Source organism: Leptosomus discolor, chromosome 2, assembly GCF_034619465.1.
Source record: "Leptosomus discolor isolate bLepDis1 chromosome 2, bLepDis1.hap2, whole genome shotgun sequence".
Lineage (NCBI taxonomy): Eukaryota > Metazoa > Chordata > Aves > Leptosomiformes > Leptosomidae > Leptosomus > Leptosomus discolor.
Window position 1 is genome coordinate 73255552 of NC_141392.1, and position 14640 is coordinate 73270191.

Here is a 14640-nt window from a genome sequence, read left to right on the forward strand (position 1 = left end):
TTCCTTACGTTTATAAAGACCATGTCTTGCATGTTGGGCAGTGTTCTTTGTGAAAGACAGATACTGCAGAAAGAAAAGAGGAGGTAGAAGACTATACAGAAAAGGCACTAGAAGAGAGGGAGAGAAGAATACAGAAACAAAGGGGAAGGAAGAAGAGTGAGAGTACACATATTTACAGGACAAGTTTCATCAGTTTTGTTTGTGAAAGTATTTTGAACACACAGGAAACAGGTCAGACTGATGCTGAAACATAGTAAAGAAATAACTTCACATACTGCATCTTTACCTTTACATAAAGACTATTCTAAACGTAAGTCAAAAACTTGTACAAAAATAATGATAGATGAACTAAGGATAAAAATGAAATCCTGCTCTCAGTTAAACAAATGAATATATTGCACTGACTTCAGAGTAAGAAAAACATGATTTTAAGACCTTTTATACTGGATCAAATACAGAAATTAGTCACCTAAGTATTGGTATTTGTTGACCCTCAGATTATACCTATACTTCTGAAGATGGGTAGGTAAGATAACAGTTTTTAAATCAGTTGTGCCCTTCGCCATGGCTACTCTGTGGTGTTTAGGATTGTTTCCAGAGTTTAACACATGCTCTGGCTGCTGCTTCCCCACATCGTTTTGAAGAAAACTCCAGGATTATAGCTTCCTTTTCTGCCTGCCGTTTCCTTTTCATATGGAAAATACCTAAGTGCAACGTCCTGAGGTTGAGGTGGGGCACTTCTGATCCCTTTTCCTCTGGTTTATAAAGACAATGTCTTCCATGTTGCGTAATGTTCTTTGCACAACATCTTACTGCGTGCCCGTGAAAGACATATACAGCAGAAAGAAAACAGGAGGTAGGAAACTATATAGAAATTATACAAGGAGAGAAGGAGATCTAGTCTGGAAGGTGGATGGACAATGTAAAGGGTTCATATAACCGCAGGAACTGATTATAGACCCAGCCCTTTTCCTATAGAGAGATTTTATTTGTATAAAAACCTACTGTGTGCATGATTTACAGTAATGTGGAGCAATTTGTGTAAATACGGTTTATCTAGCAGGAAAAATAAAGATAAAATGGAGTAGAGAGAGAGGTACTGATCTCTTCTCCCTGGTATCCAGTGATAGGACATGTGCAAAGGGTTCAAAGCTGCACCAGGGGAGGTTTAGACTGGAAGTTAGGAAGCATTTCTTACTGAGAGGGTGGTCAAACACTGCAACAGGCTTCCTAGAGAGGTGGTTGATGCCCCAGGCCTGTCACTGTTTAAAAGGCATTTGGACAGTGCCCTTAATAACATGCTTCAACTTGGTCAGCCCTGAATTGCTCGGGCAGTTAAACGAGACGATCATTGTAGGTCCCTTCCAACTGAATTAGTCTATTCTATTCTATTATTAGAAAATTAATAGCTAGTTTTTTACAACTGTTTTTATATGTGATGTTTCAGTAATTTAAAGTAATTAAAATGTTGTGTTCCTTTATGTGGTATTTCAATATATTTTAATTGTAAGTTTTAACTCCTTGTAAGATGCTGCCTTTCCCACATGCAGAGGTCAGGAGAGAGTGCTGCATTTATTTTTGGGAGCGAAAACCCTGCTTTCATTCACAGGTGAAACAATGAGTATGGTACTTTTTGATGCACTGTTCATTTGCATCCGTCCCTCTTTGGACTTCTGTGCTTCTCTTGATGCAATCCCAACTTCTGAAGATAAAGATGGTAAATCATGTTCATAAGTCTTCCATGGTGTAGCATGCAGACTTTGATAGAGTTATGTGAAAAATGATCTTGACCCATCATAAAATCTTCATAAATATATATGCTTTCTAAATTTAAAAACTATCCATAAGAGGGTCAGTTTTGGAATACGTTTTCTTAAAAGAATGCCAAAGTCATGCTCGCTGGTAATTCTTTGTCATCCACTTACCATAATTTTTCCCACCCAGAGATAGATTTGATTAGAAGTATCTTTCGTGTCTTTATTCAGAAAGGCTGCTTCATAGAAAGCAAATTAACTTACAATTTTTAACACTGAGTGCTGTATATCATTTAGAATAATGTATGATAAAATGAAAAATAATGGCTGAGGTCTGGTCCCATTGCAGATAATGGCAAAACTCGCATTAAATTTAAGCAGAGCGAGATCTAATTGTTTGAACAAATAAAGAAAGTCTTTATTCTGTCAACCCTTGACAGAGCCTTATTCCTCTGTGGTCATTTGTTGTCAGACGTAGCCTGTTTTAGACCCAAATTCAGCTAATAAATAAGCAACCCTCATCACCGAAGCACTTGAAAATGTACTTTTAATGCTTTCCAGAGTAGAGATGGATTACTGGGTCAGCCTTATGAAAATAAATAGCCAGAGTTTTCTCATTACAAATGCAAAAGATTTAAGGTTGGAAAATGCGAAATCGAATACAACTCTATGTCTTTGTGGATTTATGGTTTAAGATAATATAAAAAACCAGGAAAGTGATTAATCAATAAGAGTAAACAATTTTGTCAAAAGTAAAATTACGCACATAATTTATTTTTATTGAAAAGAATGGCAGTTTGCAAATTACAGAAACAAAATGGAAGTGCTGATTAAAAGGATTATAAAAAAGCTACAAAGTGGTGGTAATGTGTTCCATTCTAATGTGCAAATGGAAAGAAATATAACTGAAAAGACAGCTGTAATAAAAAAATCACTGTGCTTCGTTTCAATTTGTTACCTTAAAGAAACAACACAACTTTAAAATGTTTAATCATTTAAATTATTTCCCAAGCATAGGTTCAGAGCAGTATGCATTTGCTTTTCCTCTGATTTCTTTAAAGATCATATTATTTGAATATTTTACTTTGCTGGAACATTTAACTTACTTTATCATAATTCATTAAGAAGTTATTTCTAAGTGAGGTATATTATGTGAAATATTTAAATTAGCATATATTAATGCAGCAGTATAACTACTGACTGGAAAAAGGTTATACAATATAGAAAGTGCTGCTACAGGCAGAAGTTTCATACATTATTTAATTAAGATTCTTGTATTTTGTGTCTTAATTTCTCATTTTCCCACATGGAGTTTTTTCCTGTATACAAAATTCAAAACAACTGAGGAGGAAAATATTTCTTTCTATTGTGATCTCATCTTATTATTAAGAAAAAACACTCTCTTATTCAATTTCCAGTTTGATCTGACTCATATTTCTTAACAAAACTGTTGGTGGATATTGCCTTGGAATTCTTTTTTCCCCAGCAGAGTACCGTTCTGGCTGTAATTCTTCTCTGCATGGCATAGGAGAATTGTTTCAAACATCATTTATCATCAGTACCAAAGCCTGATGCTCAGTGATGTTCACTCCCTGACTCTGAAATATGGAGCAGCATATTTATGAGGTGGAGGAGGGTTCATTTTTTATAAAACTCTAAGGTTTTATGTAATTATACCAGTAGTTCCATACAGAGCACATAGAAATCAATAAACGTAGAAAATATCTGTAATGAAAATACATAAAAAATCATTTTTGAAAGCATGGAACACAAATGAAAATGCTATCAAAACAAGACTTTTGAAATATTATGGATGCAAATCTTGTCTGTATTTATTTAATATGACTCACTCTGATACCTTGATTCATGCAGAGCAGTACCTCGTTTCAAGAGCACTTCAATTAACATCAGTGTTGTAGATTAGGTTTGTACTAGGCTTACTAAAACATATCATATTAATACAATATTTTTCTGTCCATTCAGGTGACTAAGAGAAATATGTTTCACCACCATGTTTAAACATGATTGTTTTGTAGAATAAACAAGGCCCAAAGCCTTCCAGTACCTAAAGGTGGGGCCTACAAGAAAGCTGGAGGGGCTTTTCACAAGGGCATGTATGGATAGGACAAGGGGTAATGGCTTTAAACTGGAAGAAGCTCGATTTAGATTAGATGTAAGGAAGAAGTTCTTCACTGTGAGGGTGGTGAGACACTGGCACAGGTTGCCCAGAGATGCTGTGGCTGCCCCCTCCCTGGCAGTGTTCAAGGCCAGATTGGATGGGGCTTTGAGCAACCTGGCCTAGTGGAAGGTGTTGGGTGAAGGGGGGTTGGAACTAGATGGTCTTTCAGGTCCCTTCCAAACCATTCTATGATTCTATGACTCTAAAGAATACTAAGTTATTTGTAATTTGTTTTAATGTATTTAGAGGACTGTAAGGAGCTAATTGATTTGGACAATTTCTGGTTTGACCCAGCCTTTGAAACAAGTAAGGATACAGAAGGCCAATAAGCAATACAGATCTGTTTGGCCTCTTTTTACAAAAAGAAAGTACAGTGGAATGCAAGGCAAAAGAACTAAATTAAGGCAAGAAATAGATGCTGCAAAGATTATCCTGTTAAATTATATGTAATACCAGTGCAGAGGACTCAGACAATGGTTTATATTGAAAAGCCCCTGAATATACATGATTATCCTCATTTGTTCCAAACTGTGAGCATGAAAATTAGGATTATGGGATTTATCAGGTTTTATATTTTTCAGTAAAACCAGCAAGAACATTTTTATTATGTGTTCATTTTTTTCTTGCCTGTGATCAAATTATATAGTCTCTAAACCATAGAGTGTACTGCTTTATTTTCAGAAATGCAGCGACTCCTCAATAAAGTCACTGGGATGGGAACAAAGACACTTGCAGAGGCACTGCTGCAGTGTGGCCACCACAGCTCAGCCACAGTCCTGCCCCACACGGGCATGAGAATCTGCTCAGCGGTTCTCAGCAACTCCACTCTGCTCTCATTTTGAGGAGAGTTTTAAAACTGACCAGTAAATTTCATGGCTATTTGTTAAAGTCTACTTGTTTCATAAATAGAACTGATCCTGAAGAGTTTGTTGGGAGGAAAGTAATCTGATTTATAGCTATTGATCACTTCTAGCAAAAAGTCTTTCTGGTCTTGTAAAGCCAACCAGGGGCATAAATTGGGAGAGAAGATTAATTTAATGCCTGGATTTATTTGAGATGATAAGATATTCACACACACAAATGTTTGTAGTTTAAGCCCTGATCTGAGTGGTTTCAGTGAATGCAGTGTGACTTTAATGTGTATGTGTATTGGTATCTGAGTGTAAAGATGGGTCTTGATCCTTAAAAAAGCAGTGCATGAGATGCAAGTGGCTCCACTGTCATGAAGAAACTGTTTTGTGCAGTAAATGTGTATGCAAAACTTTGCCATATTAACGCCCAAGTTGCCAAAACCACAAAATACTACAGGAAAAACGTATCAAACATGCAAACTGAAGAAACCCAGGTTATTTAATGCATCTTTTCTAAGATTCTCTGGCTTCAGTAAGTGTAGGTAATTCTTTAAACAAGACTAATGAATATAGTTTCTCTTTCAACACATGCCTTTCCTTACTTTGGATATTGTCCACCAGACCTAAAGAAAGTAAAGATCTCTTAGATATCTCTGTTCTTACTGATCTTAATAATTGCTGTGGGGAAAAATAATCTCCAGTGGTGCTTCAGAAACTAAATATGATTTTCATAACTTGCAAAAACAGCATACCATTTTTTATCAGACCCAAAGATTTCACTACAGATTATGAGGCTTAGTGATCACTTAAAGTGCCTGGTACTTTCTCCTTTATTCAGTTCCTTTTGCAGCATTGCAGAAGAGGAGTGAGTAAGCAGTCATAGAATGAATCACAGAATCATAGAATGGTTTGGGTTGGATGGGACCTTAAAGACCACCTAGCTCCAACCCCCCTGCCATGGGCAGGGACACTTTCCACCAGACCAGGTTGCTCCAAGCCCCATCCAACCTGGCCTTGAACACTGCCAGGGAGGGGGCAGCCACAGCTTCTCTGGGCAACCTGTGCCAGTGTCTCACCACCCTCACAATAAAGAGTTTCTTCCTAATATCTAATCTAAATCTCCCTTCTTTCAGTTTGAAACCATTACCTCTCATCCTATCGCCACACTCCATGATCAAGAGTCCCCACCTTTCCTGCAGGCCCCTTTCAGGTATTGGAAGGGCGCTATAAGGTCTCCCTGTAGCCTTCTCTTCTCCAGGATGAACTACCCCAATCTCTCAGCCTGTTCTCACAGGGGAGGTGCTCCAGCCCTCTGATCATCTTCATGGCCTGCCTCTGGACCGACTCAAGCAGGTCCATGTCTTTCTCACCCTGGGGTCCCCAGACCTGAATGCAGCGCTGCAGGTGGGGTTTCACCACAGCAGAGCAGAGGGGGAGAATCACCTCCCTCGACCTGCTGGTCACGCTTCTTTGGATGCAGCCCAGGATGTGATTGGCTTTCTGCGCTGCGAGCATACATTGCTGGGTCATCTTCTGTTTTTCATCCACCAGCACCCCCAAGTCCTTCTCCACAGGGCTGCTCTCGATCCACTCATCATCCAGCCTGTATCTATGCTTGGGATTGCCCTGACTCATAGGCAGGACCTTGCACTTGGCCTTGTTGAGCTTCATGAGGTTTGCATGGGCTCACCTTTCAAGCCTGTCAGGATCCCTCTGGATGGCCTCCCTTCCCTCCAGTGTGTCGACTGCACCACGCAGCTTGGTATGATCAGCAAACTTGCTGAGGGTGTGCTCAATCCCACTGTCTGTGTCTCTGAAAAAGATGTTAAACAGTACCGGTCCCAACATTGACCCCTGAGGAACGCCACTCATCACTGGTCTCCACTCGGACATTGAGCCATTGACTGTGACTCTTTGAGTGTGACCATCCAGCCAATTCCTGATCAACCGAGTGGTCCCTCTGTCAAATCCATGTCTTTCCAATTTAGAGACAAGGATGTCATGTAGAACAGTGTCAAATACTTTGCACAAGTCCAGGTAGATGGTGTCGGTTGCTCTTCACTTATCCACTATCACTATAACCCCATCGTAGAAGGCCACCAAATATGTCAGGCAGTATTTATCCATAGTGAAGCCATGTTGGCTGTCACCAGTCACCTCTTTTTTTTTTTTTTTCCATGTGCCCTAGCACGGTTTCAAGGAGGATCCCCTCCATGATCTTGCCAGGCACAGAGGTGAGACTGACTGACATGTAGTTCCCCAGGTCTTCCTTTTTTCCCTTTCTAAAAATGGGGGTGATTTTTCCTCTTTTCCAGTCAGTGATAGCTTCACTGGACTGCCACGACTTCTCAAATACTATGGATAATGGCTTAGCAACTTAGGCTTTCCACCATGTGGCCATGATGCCAATAAGATCACAGCCCTGCAGGTGTGCGCATGACTAACTCCTCTTGTTTATTCCCCATGCTACGGGTGTTTGCATAGAGGCATTTAAGTTGGGCCCTTGATGAAGCTGACTTACTGTCTCCCATCCTTCTTTGGTGGAAACGCACCTGATAATCATGAAATGGAGACTTTCAGTAGAGACTTTTTTCAGTCATCCCACAGTTCCTAGTCCATCAGTGGACTTCTGCCTGTGCCACTGGTCTCCTCATTCAAAGGACTGACTGAGAGACATGACGAAAACAAGTGGGTTTGGTTTCCAAGTTATTCAGTTGGGTTTTCTTTCTAGTACGGTAAAGCAACACAAGACAGCAACTAAGTGCAGATGAGAGACATATGTAAATGGTTTAGGAAAACAGTGATTATTCCTGGCAAAAATAAAATAAAATATGGGAGCCAGTTTTCTTTATCACCGGGAAGTTATAGGACCATGTGTGGGTTTTGATTGACCTCTCATCTGTAAGAGTTTGCCTCTTACTGAAATGCCATTGCATGGTGCAAACAGGCTGTCTCCTGTGCTTCCCGCTCCTGCTCCAAGCATTGCATGTCCCCCAGGCTGTGGCTATTATAAAGCTTGGTCTGCACTGCTGGGATGTGGCAGTCAGCTCTCCAGGCTGCTTTGCCACAGCAGTATCCAGACAGCTGTGGTTGGTCTGTATGCCAGGTTATAGCTGCATTAGAAATAGGACTACAGTTTCATTGGCTTACATGGTGACTGGGAGACACCTGCTGTATTTTATATATGATTGATAGTTAGCCAGCCACCTAGAGCAATTTTTTTTTGCCTGGTGTCTTTGTTTCCTTAAAATGCGGAATAAGGAATGAATTAAAACTTATTGCTGTATCACTGCAAACTGCATATATTTGTTTTTGTTTGTAAGAAGTGCCAAACCCAGAGGAGTGGTTTGAAGGGCAGGACATAGCAGGGGAAAGCATCTGGGTGTGAGTGAGAGCAGAAGGTGCAGGTGCGCTCCAGGTGAGGGCGTCTGCTGGCTTCGAGTGAGCAAAGGTATCCATGGGGAACCGAAACCACCGCAAACCAGGAAACAAAAAGAAATATTCAAGCTGTCCACGTTGGAGACTGCTAAGGACACAGGCAGGTCAGCTTGGTTAATCATTACCAAGGCAGGCTTTACAGACGTTCACCACTGATCATATGACAGGACCCCATCTGAGATAAGAATACACCCATCTCAAGCAGCAGGAGTTGAGAAGCCTCCCTTGCTTAGATGTTCTGACTTGATTGTTTTGCTGTAACAGAAGAGGCTCCGCGCTCCCCCATTGTTCCCAGAGCTCAGCCCAGCACAGCTGTTCTGTTGCTTTCCTGTTCAGAAGAGGAAGCGAGAAATTCCCTCCCCAGGTGCTCCAACACTTGTATATATCAGGTTTCACTCCTGATCCAAGAGCTGCCTGTAATGAGCTCTCAGTGGGGCTCGGGGAGGAGCTTCCAGCTGTGCCAAGAGTTGTTTCAGTTTGTGCCAAAGGAAGAGAGGGAGAAGAAATTCTGCAAAAAGCTAAAATGTTGATGGTGCAAAAGTTGGTCTAAGGGTATCACAACTGGGAAAAGCAAAAGAAAAGCAGAAGCAGAGGAAGGAACAAGGAAACAGGATGGGAAACTTTTGTCAGAAGCACTGCGCCTGTTTGGAGCCTTACATCCCATGCTTATTCTCGGGGAGTGACAGTGAGCAAGATGAGAAAGTCGGCCAAGTCTTCACCAACCTTGCTGTTGTAAGGCATGACTTCCAAGCAGGACAGAAAGATGGAGACAGTAAGATAAAAGAGAAACCTCTACCTCCACTGCCTGGCCAGCATCTGGTGAATATTTGCAGATTTGTGGCACTCTTTGACTATGAGGCTCGCACTGAGGAGGACTTGAGCTTCCGAGCTGGGGATAAGCTTGAAGTGCTGGATGCATCCCACGAGGGCTGGTGGTATGCTAGACTTCTGCCAACAGGGTTAGCCTGTCCTGGCCGCAAGCTCCAGGGCTACATCCCTGCCAACTACATAGCTGCTGACCAGAGCATCGAAGCTGAGCTGTGAGTAACCCACGTAATGCACTCCACAGTCTCTTTTCTGTTAGGGTAAATGGGTTTGGGACAGGAGGTTATGGCCTTTTCTCTTGCTGAGTAGTACCCTGTCACACTCAACCTCCAGTGGTCCTACTGGTGATAGAGTTAGTTGACGTGTGCAAAAAAGACACTGTGGTCACAAGAAAATCAATTACAAAAGGCAGAGTTTGAGGGGTTTGTTTCAGTTTAAATAATTTCCCTCTCTGATATACTCTAATCACTAAGAAGCATCTGGGAATAGCAGGTTGGTTACCACTGTGGTGGTTCATTATTTTTGTTTGTAAAACAGCAAGTGTGTGTCAGATGCTTCCCAGAGAGTGAAAAGATATGACCCTTGCCCCAAACAGCATTCAGCCTAAACAGCTGCAAAGTTATCAATTAATCAGAGTTTCAGGAAGCTACCTTTACATTTTTATATCTTCTTATAAATGATGGTTGAGTCTCCAACAGATAAGATTTTATGGTTTTCTCTACATTATTTTTTTCTTCTTTGGAGGCAAATCTCTGCTGTCAGGACAAACCTAACTGGAGTAAGTACTGCAGAGGCAAAAGAGTGGATATAGCCACAGAGTACAAACTGAATTTGTTAAACTTTCACAGAGTTTAATTATGCAGCCGATGTTTTTCTGCCTTTTCAAACTATGTCCAATCTTATTTAATATTCTGAACTAGAGCAGAAATCACACAAAATCAGTTACTTGTCTCCCTAGTGAGGATGAGTAGGATCTGAGTCAGCCTGGGATACAGAGCTACTTATGTGTGTTGCAGTCAGAGGCAGTGTTTGCTGAAATAGGTCTGACTGCAGTTCCAAAGGTATGTTTTGGCAAAAATTATCAGTGTGGAAAGAGACAGTAGAAATGGCATTCATTCTTAGTCTCAGAATTAATGTTGACTTTAGAGGGATGATGTTGCAGCTTTTCAGTTAAATCTCATTTGGACCTGAAACATCATCTGTGATCTGATCTGCCCGCCGTACTGCCAAGGGCTAAGAAAATTGGTTCAGATATGATTATGCCAGTCTTTTATCAGCTGTAGGATTTGTGCTAGAGACATCTTAGGGCAACTGTAAGATTCCTCTCTAACCTGAAGACCTTAATCTCCAGAGTCTGACCAGCTGTTTCTATTTCTGTATTCAGACGGACTAGCCTTTCAATGGTCATGTTCAAAAGAATTCTTCCAATTGCAGAAATTAATCTGCAGGGAAGGCATTTTCTGAACCACTAGAGGAATGGTGGTAGGCTCTAATTCAGGTCAGCTTGGCCTTTGCTCTTCTTCAAGATCTAGTTTTATTACAAGTCATCTAAGATTTCTGGTTGCTGTTAATACTTTGAAAGTAATTTCACTCAGTTATACAACAAAGCCTCTGCTCTTAAGGTCCCTTTTATCTTTCTACACCTACAGTATGAAATACAAAGTTTAGTTTGCCAAAGTGCATTGTTGCATAACCTCTGGTTTTCTCTTGTTACAGAATTGATTTAATTTTATTTTACTTTTTTCTATACCTTTTTCTCTTTATTAATAAAGACTAAGTTTTGCCAAAAGATTTTTATTTATAGATTGTTAAATGGAGAGAATGAAATGGAGAGCTTTTACAGGTCTCAGATGAAGTCATTCCTCCAAAAGAGGTTTTTAGTTTCATACCAAAACTAATCTGGCTAAACATGTTGTCTTTTCTCAGCTTTCTTTCTAAGTCAGTTGGCTTTAGTGATCCTCATATGTATACAAGACTATCTGCTGGCAAGCCACACACATGTAACCTTAGATTAACTCAGGTTTGAAAGGACCTCTGAAGTACATTTGAAGCAGTCATCCCAACTCAAACATGGCCAAAATATAGACAGACACATTTGCTTAGTTGAGCATTTCCTGTTGAGCTTTTCACCTTCATGGTGAGGATTTTTTTGCCTTGTATCCAGTTGGAATAATCCTTGCTACAATTTCCTTCAAGAATTCCCTTTCACTCACCCTCTGTTATCCTAGTGAAACAATAAGAGCAACGGTAATGATGGTTTAAAGAACTAAACCTTGTTTTCCCTGAAGTAAAAGAATGAGGGTGAAAAAAGTTATTGTGATGTCTCTTTAATTAAACTTCAATGCAGTAATCATATTCTCTGCCCAAACTTTAAATTTAACTTTCTTTCATCTTTCTATTTTGATTTTAATTAGCTCTCCCTTTAGGTGTTGACTGATTGCTCATAGCCATGATGTAGACATTTGTGGAAACAGGAAGTTTTTATGGCATCCTTTATACCAGCCCTTTATGGTCCCAGCACAGAACTGACAGAGAATGAAAGACTCTGCAATCGCCAAGATGCATAGATACCATATATTTGCAGTGTGTTGTTAATGATTTGCAATATTTGCCAGCCATAGCTGATCAACAGTCTTTGAGCTGGTTGAACGCACATTTCCTAGCACCAGCTAGCTTCTGTATATCTGCAGAGCCAGTGGGAATTTTAGCTTATTTCTGGACTGTATCTCCATCTTTGTAGATCAAGACAAACTGGCTAAACTGTTCTCGGAAACAGACTTGAATCATGGTATGACCTTTAGGAAGCTTGGGAAGAAAATCAAACTGACCATATTCTTTAGCAGCTGATTTCAGCATGTTTATATATAAACCTTTTAAAAAATGGCATTCGTATGCATACATGGATACTCCATAAATTCACTTAAATAAAGGGCTAGAGGTGCATGAAATAGTCTGTAATTCATGGAATGACTCAGAAATTAAGGTCCACTATGTAAGTTTAGCCAATATATGCTTGAAAGCTGTGTGCAGAACAGTCAAATTTCTTTTACTAATCATTTTAGTTTTGCCTGTAGCCTTCAATATTACTAACCACATATATATGTGGGACTTTTTAATCAACATTTTGACATGGTCCTTATTATAGAGACAGTTAGAGATCGGAAAGTCCATCTGGATTGGTGTTGTCCATTCTGGCAGAAGATAATGCTAGGTAATTACTTGTTCTCGGCAAGTGCCCCAGCAGACCGTTTTGTCTCCTTGCTGAAGTGTCTGTGAATTTTTTCAGGGAGAAAGCCTTTTTTGAACTTTTCCTTGGTAAGAAATAGGATGCAGTAAAGTAAGAAGGAAAGTGAGAAACTTTTCTTCCTTGTCCTCATTTAGATCACAGTTTTTCTTGCTGGAAATCTCTTTGACTCCATCCAGTATGACTGAGGTAGTGCTGATAAGGTGGATCAATAAATGGATGAAAGGGCAGAAAGGATGTGCAATATCTCCAGTCTGGGGAAAACAGAAATTAGATACTATTTATAACAAAGGGAATTTTCATGTATCCTCAGCTATCAGAATGTTCAAGCAGAACTGAGAAAGAATGGGATTTCTTTATTGTGTTGCTTTCCTCAGACTGACGTTTATTGGTAGAAATTGTATGCCAAAATTGAAGGGAGACTGTTTATATTTTGCTAATATATATATATTATATAAAAAAACCTAACATGCCAAATGTTAAACACTTCTTATTTGTGCATGATACCTTGTTAAAAAATAAGTTTATCTTGCTTCCTTCCTTTGACTTGAGTGTGAATGACTCAGTTGAAATTAGTAACAATCTGTATGAATATGGACAGGGGAAAAAAGGTAAATCCGTGGCTTGGGTTCTACCTGCTGCAGCATTGCAGTCCAATTGTGTTCTGCATAAGATTAAATACGTCTAAGAAATGCACACCTGCTACCACGAAGGCTGTTTTGGACAGACTGAGGAAACAAGGCCCTTTGTTCTTATATTTACCAGTAAAGTATCTTCTTATTGCTGATCTTTTCTAGCACCTGCAGTACTCCTTATACTAACAACAACCTGTCAGGTGGAGGGAGTGTGAAGGGATCGTACCTAGTGTCTCTGGAGACAGGTGTGTTCTCCTGGCCCTAACTGGGTTAGATGGGACAAGGCAGCCGGGGAGCATAAGCATTTGTTTGGCAAACCAGAGTCACACAGTTAACTTGCGCTTCATGAGGAAGTACATCTATTACTACAAAAATGTTATTTTACTTAATGTCTGACCAAAAGCAGACACAGACTACGCTAATGATAAATTAGCGACTGCAAGAAAACTTGATGCTTTTCTTCTCTCTGCGTCACAGGAAACAGTCAAAACCACAAGCCAGACAGATTTTTCATTTCTAAGGAAGTTTGAGTGAGGTGGTATCTGCTGCATCCCATGACTTCAGAATGCTCTTCTTTCTGGGTTTAGACACATAACATTTAGAAAAAAGGAAAGTAAAAAATGCAAATGGGGATAGAGTCACATAATTTAACTTGCATATCCAGCAAAGGATGAAGAGAAAAAGCAATTTGACTAACACCAAAATCTGAACTAAAAGTTATAAATTTCCTTGGCAAGGAGTGTGACCTTCCTGTCTCTGAGCTCTTTCTGTACCTGTTTTTCTGCGCTATGAGCAGGCACCATAGTAACGCATTCACCTGCCCTTACTTCATTACTGCCAGTTGTTTTAACTAAACAACAAAATGACAGAGTGCAAATTGTTATGGGCAACAAATATAGCCCAGCTGTACAGTTTATTTTAATGAAACAAAAAACCCCACAAACCTCGTCACTGTTGGAGGGACATGAATTCTTTTTTTTCTAGAGGAAAGGTAGAGTGTACTTAGAGGGGGCTCTTGCCTGCCATCCTGGTGGACCTGTCGGCTGCTTATTGAAAGTCAACTTCATTCCATACGTTCATGCCAATGTTATTGACACAAGTCTTCAATGCTGAAGGAAGTATATCCACATAAGTTCCTAGCAGATTAGGTCAAAGAAGATCACAGCAGTTACTTTTAACTTTTGCCAGTTTCAGAAACATTCCTTATTTCAGAGAGATTTCTTATGTAGGTATTTCCCAGCTGGTGGAAACTGAGCCCCAGACCTAATCAGTGAAACCTCACCAGTCAATTCCACAATGAGCTTTTTAAACAACCCTTTGAAAGCAGAAGTGACTTGTAGGTTATTTTTGTCAATCTCCATAATTCCTTCACCTTCTGTGACCTGACTCAGCTTTAACCGTTTCATACATTGACTGAATCTGTGTTACTATACTTGAACAATAAAGCATTCCCTGGGTTCACCTATTTCAGACTTTCTGCAAAGTCAGACTTAGGGCGTTTCTTTGGTTCATGTGGGTCATTTTTCAAAGTGGCATTTAGAGCCAATATGTCTAGAGGCTCTTTTTAAAGTGAAACCTTAGATTCTGCTGAACACCTCAGAAAACTGAATGTAATGCACTGTGGTTTCTGTGCACTCTGTCTCTCTTGCTCCCGTCACTCCTCTCTCTGTTACAGTACAAACTCCCGAGGACAGCACCAGAATCAGCAGTAACC

The 14640-nt window shown here is 40.1% G+C and overlaps 1 protein-coding gene across 1 annotated transcript in view; it reads left to right on the top strand.

The window, feature by feature from the left end:
• The first annotated feature begins 8834 nt into the window (after positions 1-8834).
• Positions 8835-14640, top strand: part of FRK (fyn related Src family tyrosine kinase) — a 53153-nt gene continuing 47347 nt past the window's right edge. The window contains exon 1 of the mRNA XM_009961334.1: positions 8835-9262. Within this exon, the coding sequence (XP_009959636.1) occupies positions 8835-9262 (428 nt within the window). The remainder of the gene's footprint in view (positions 9263-14640) is intronic.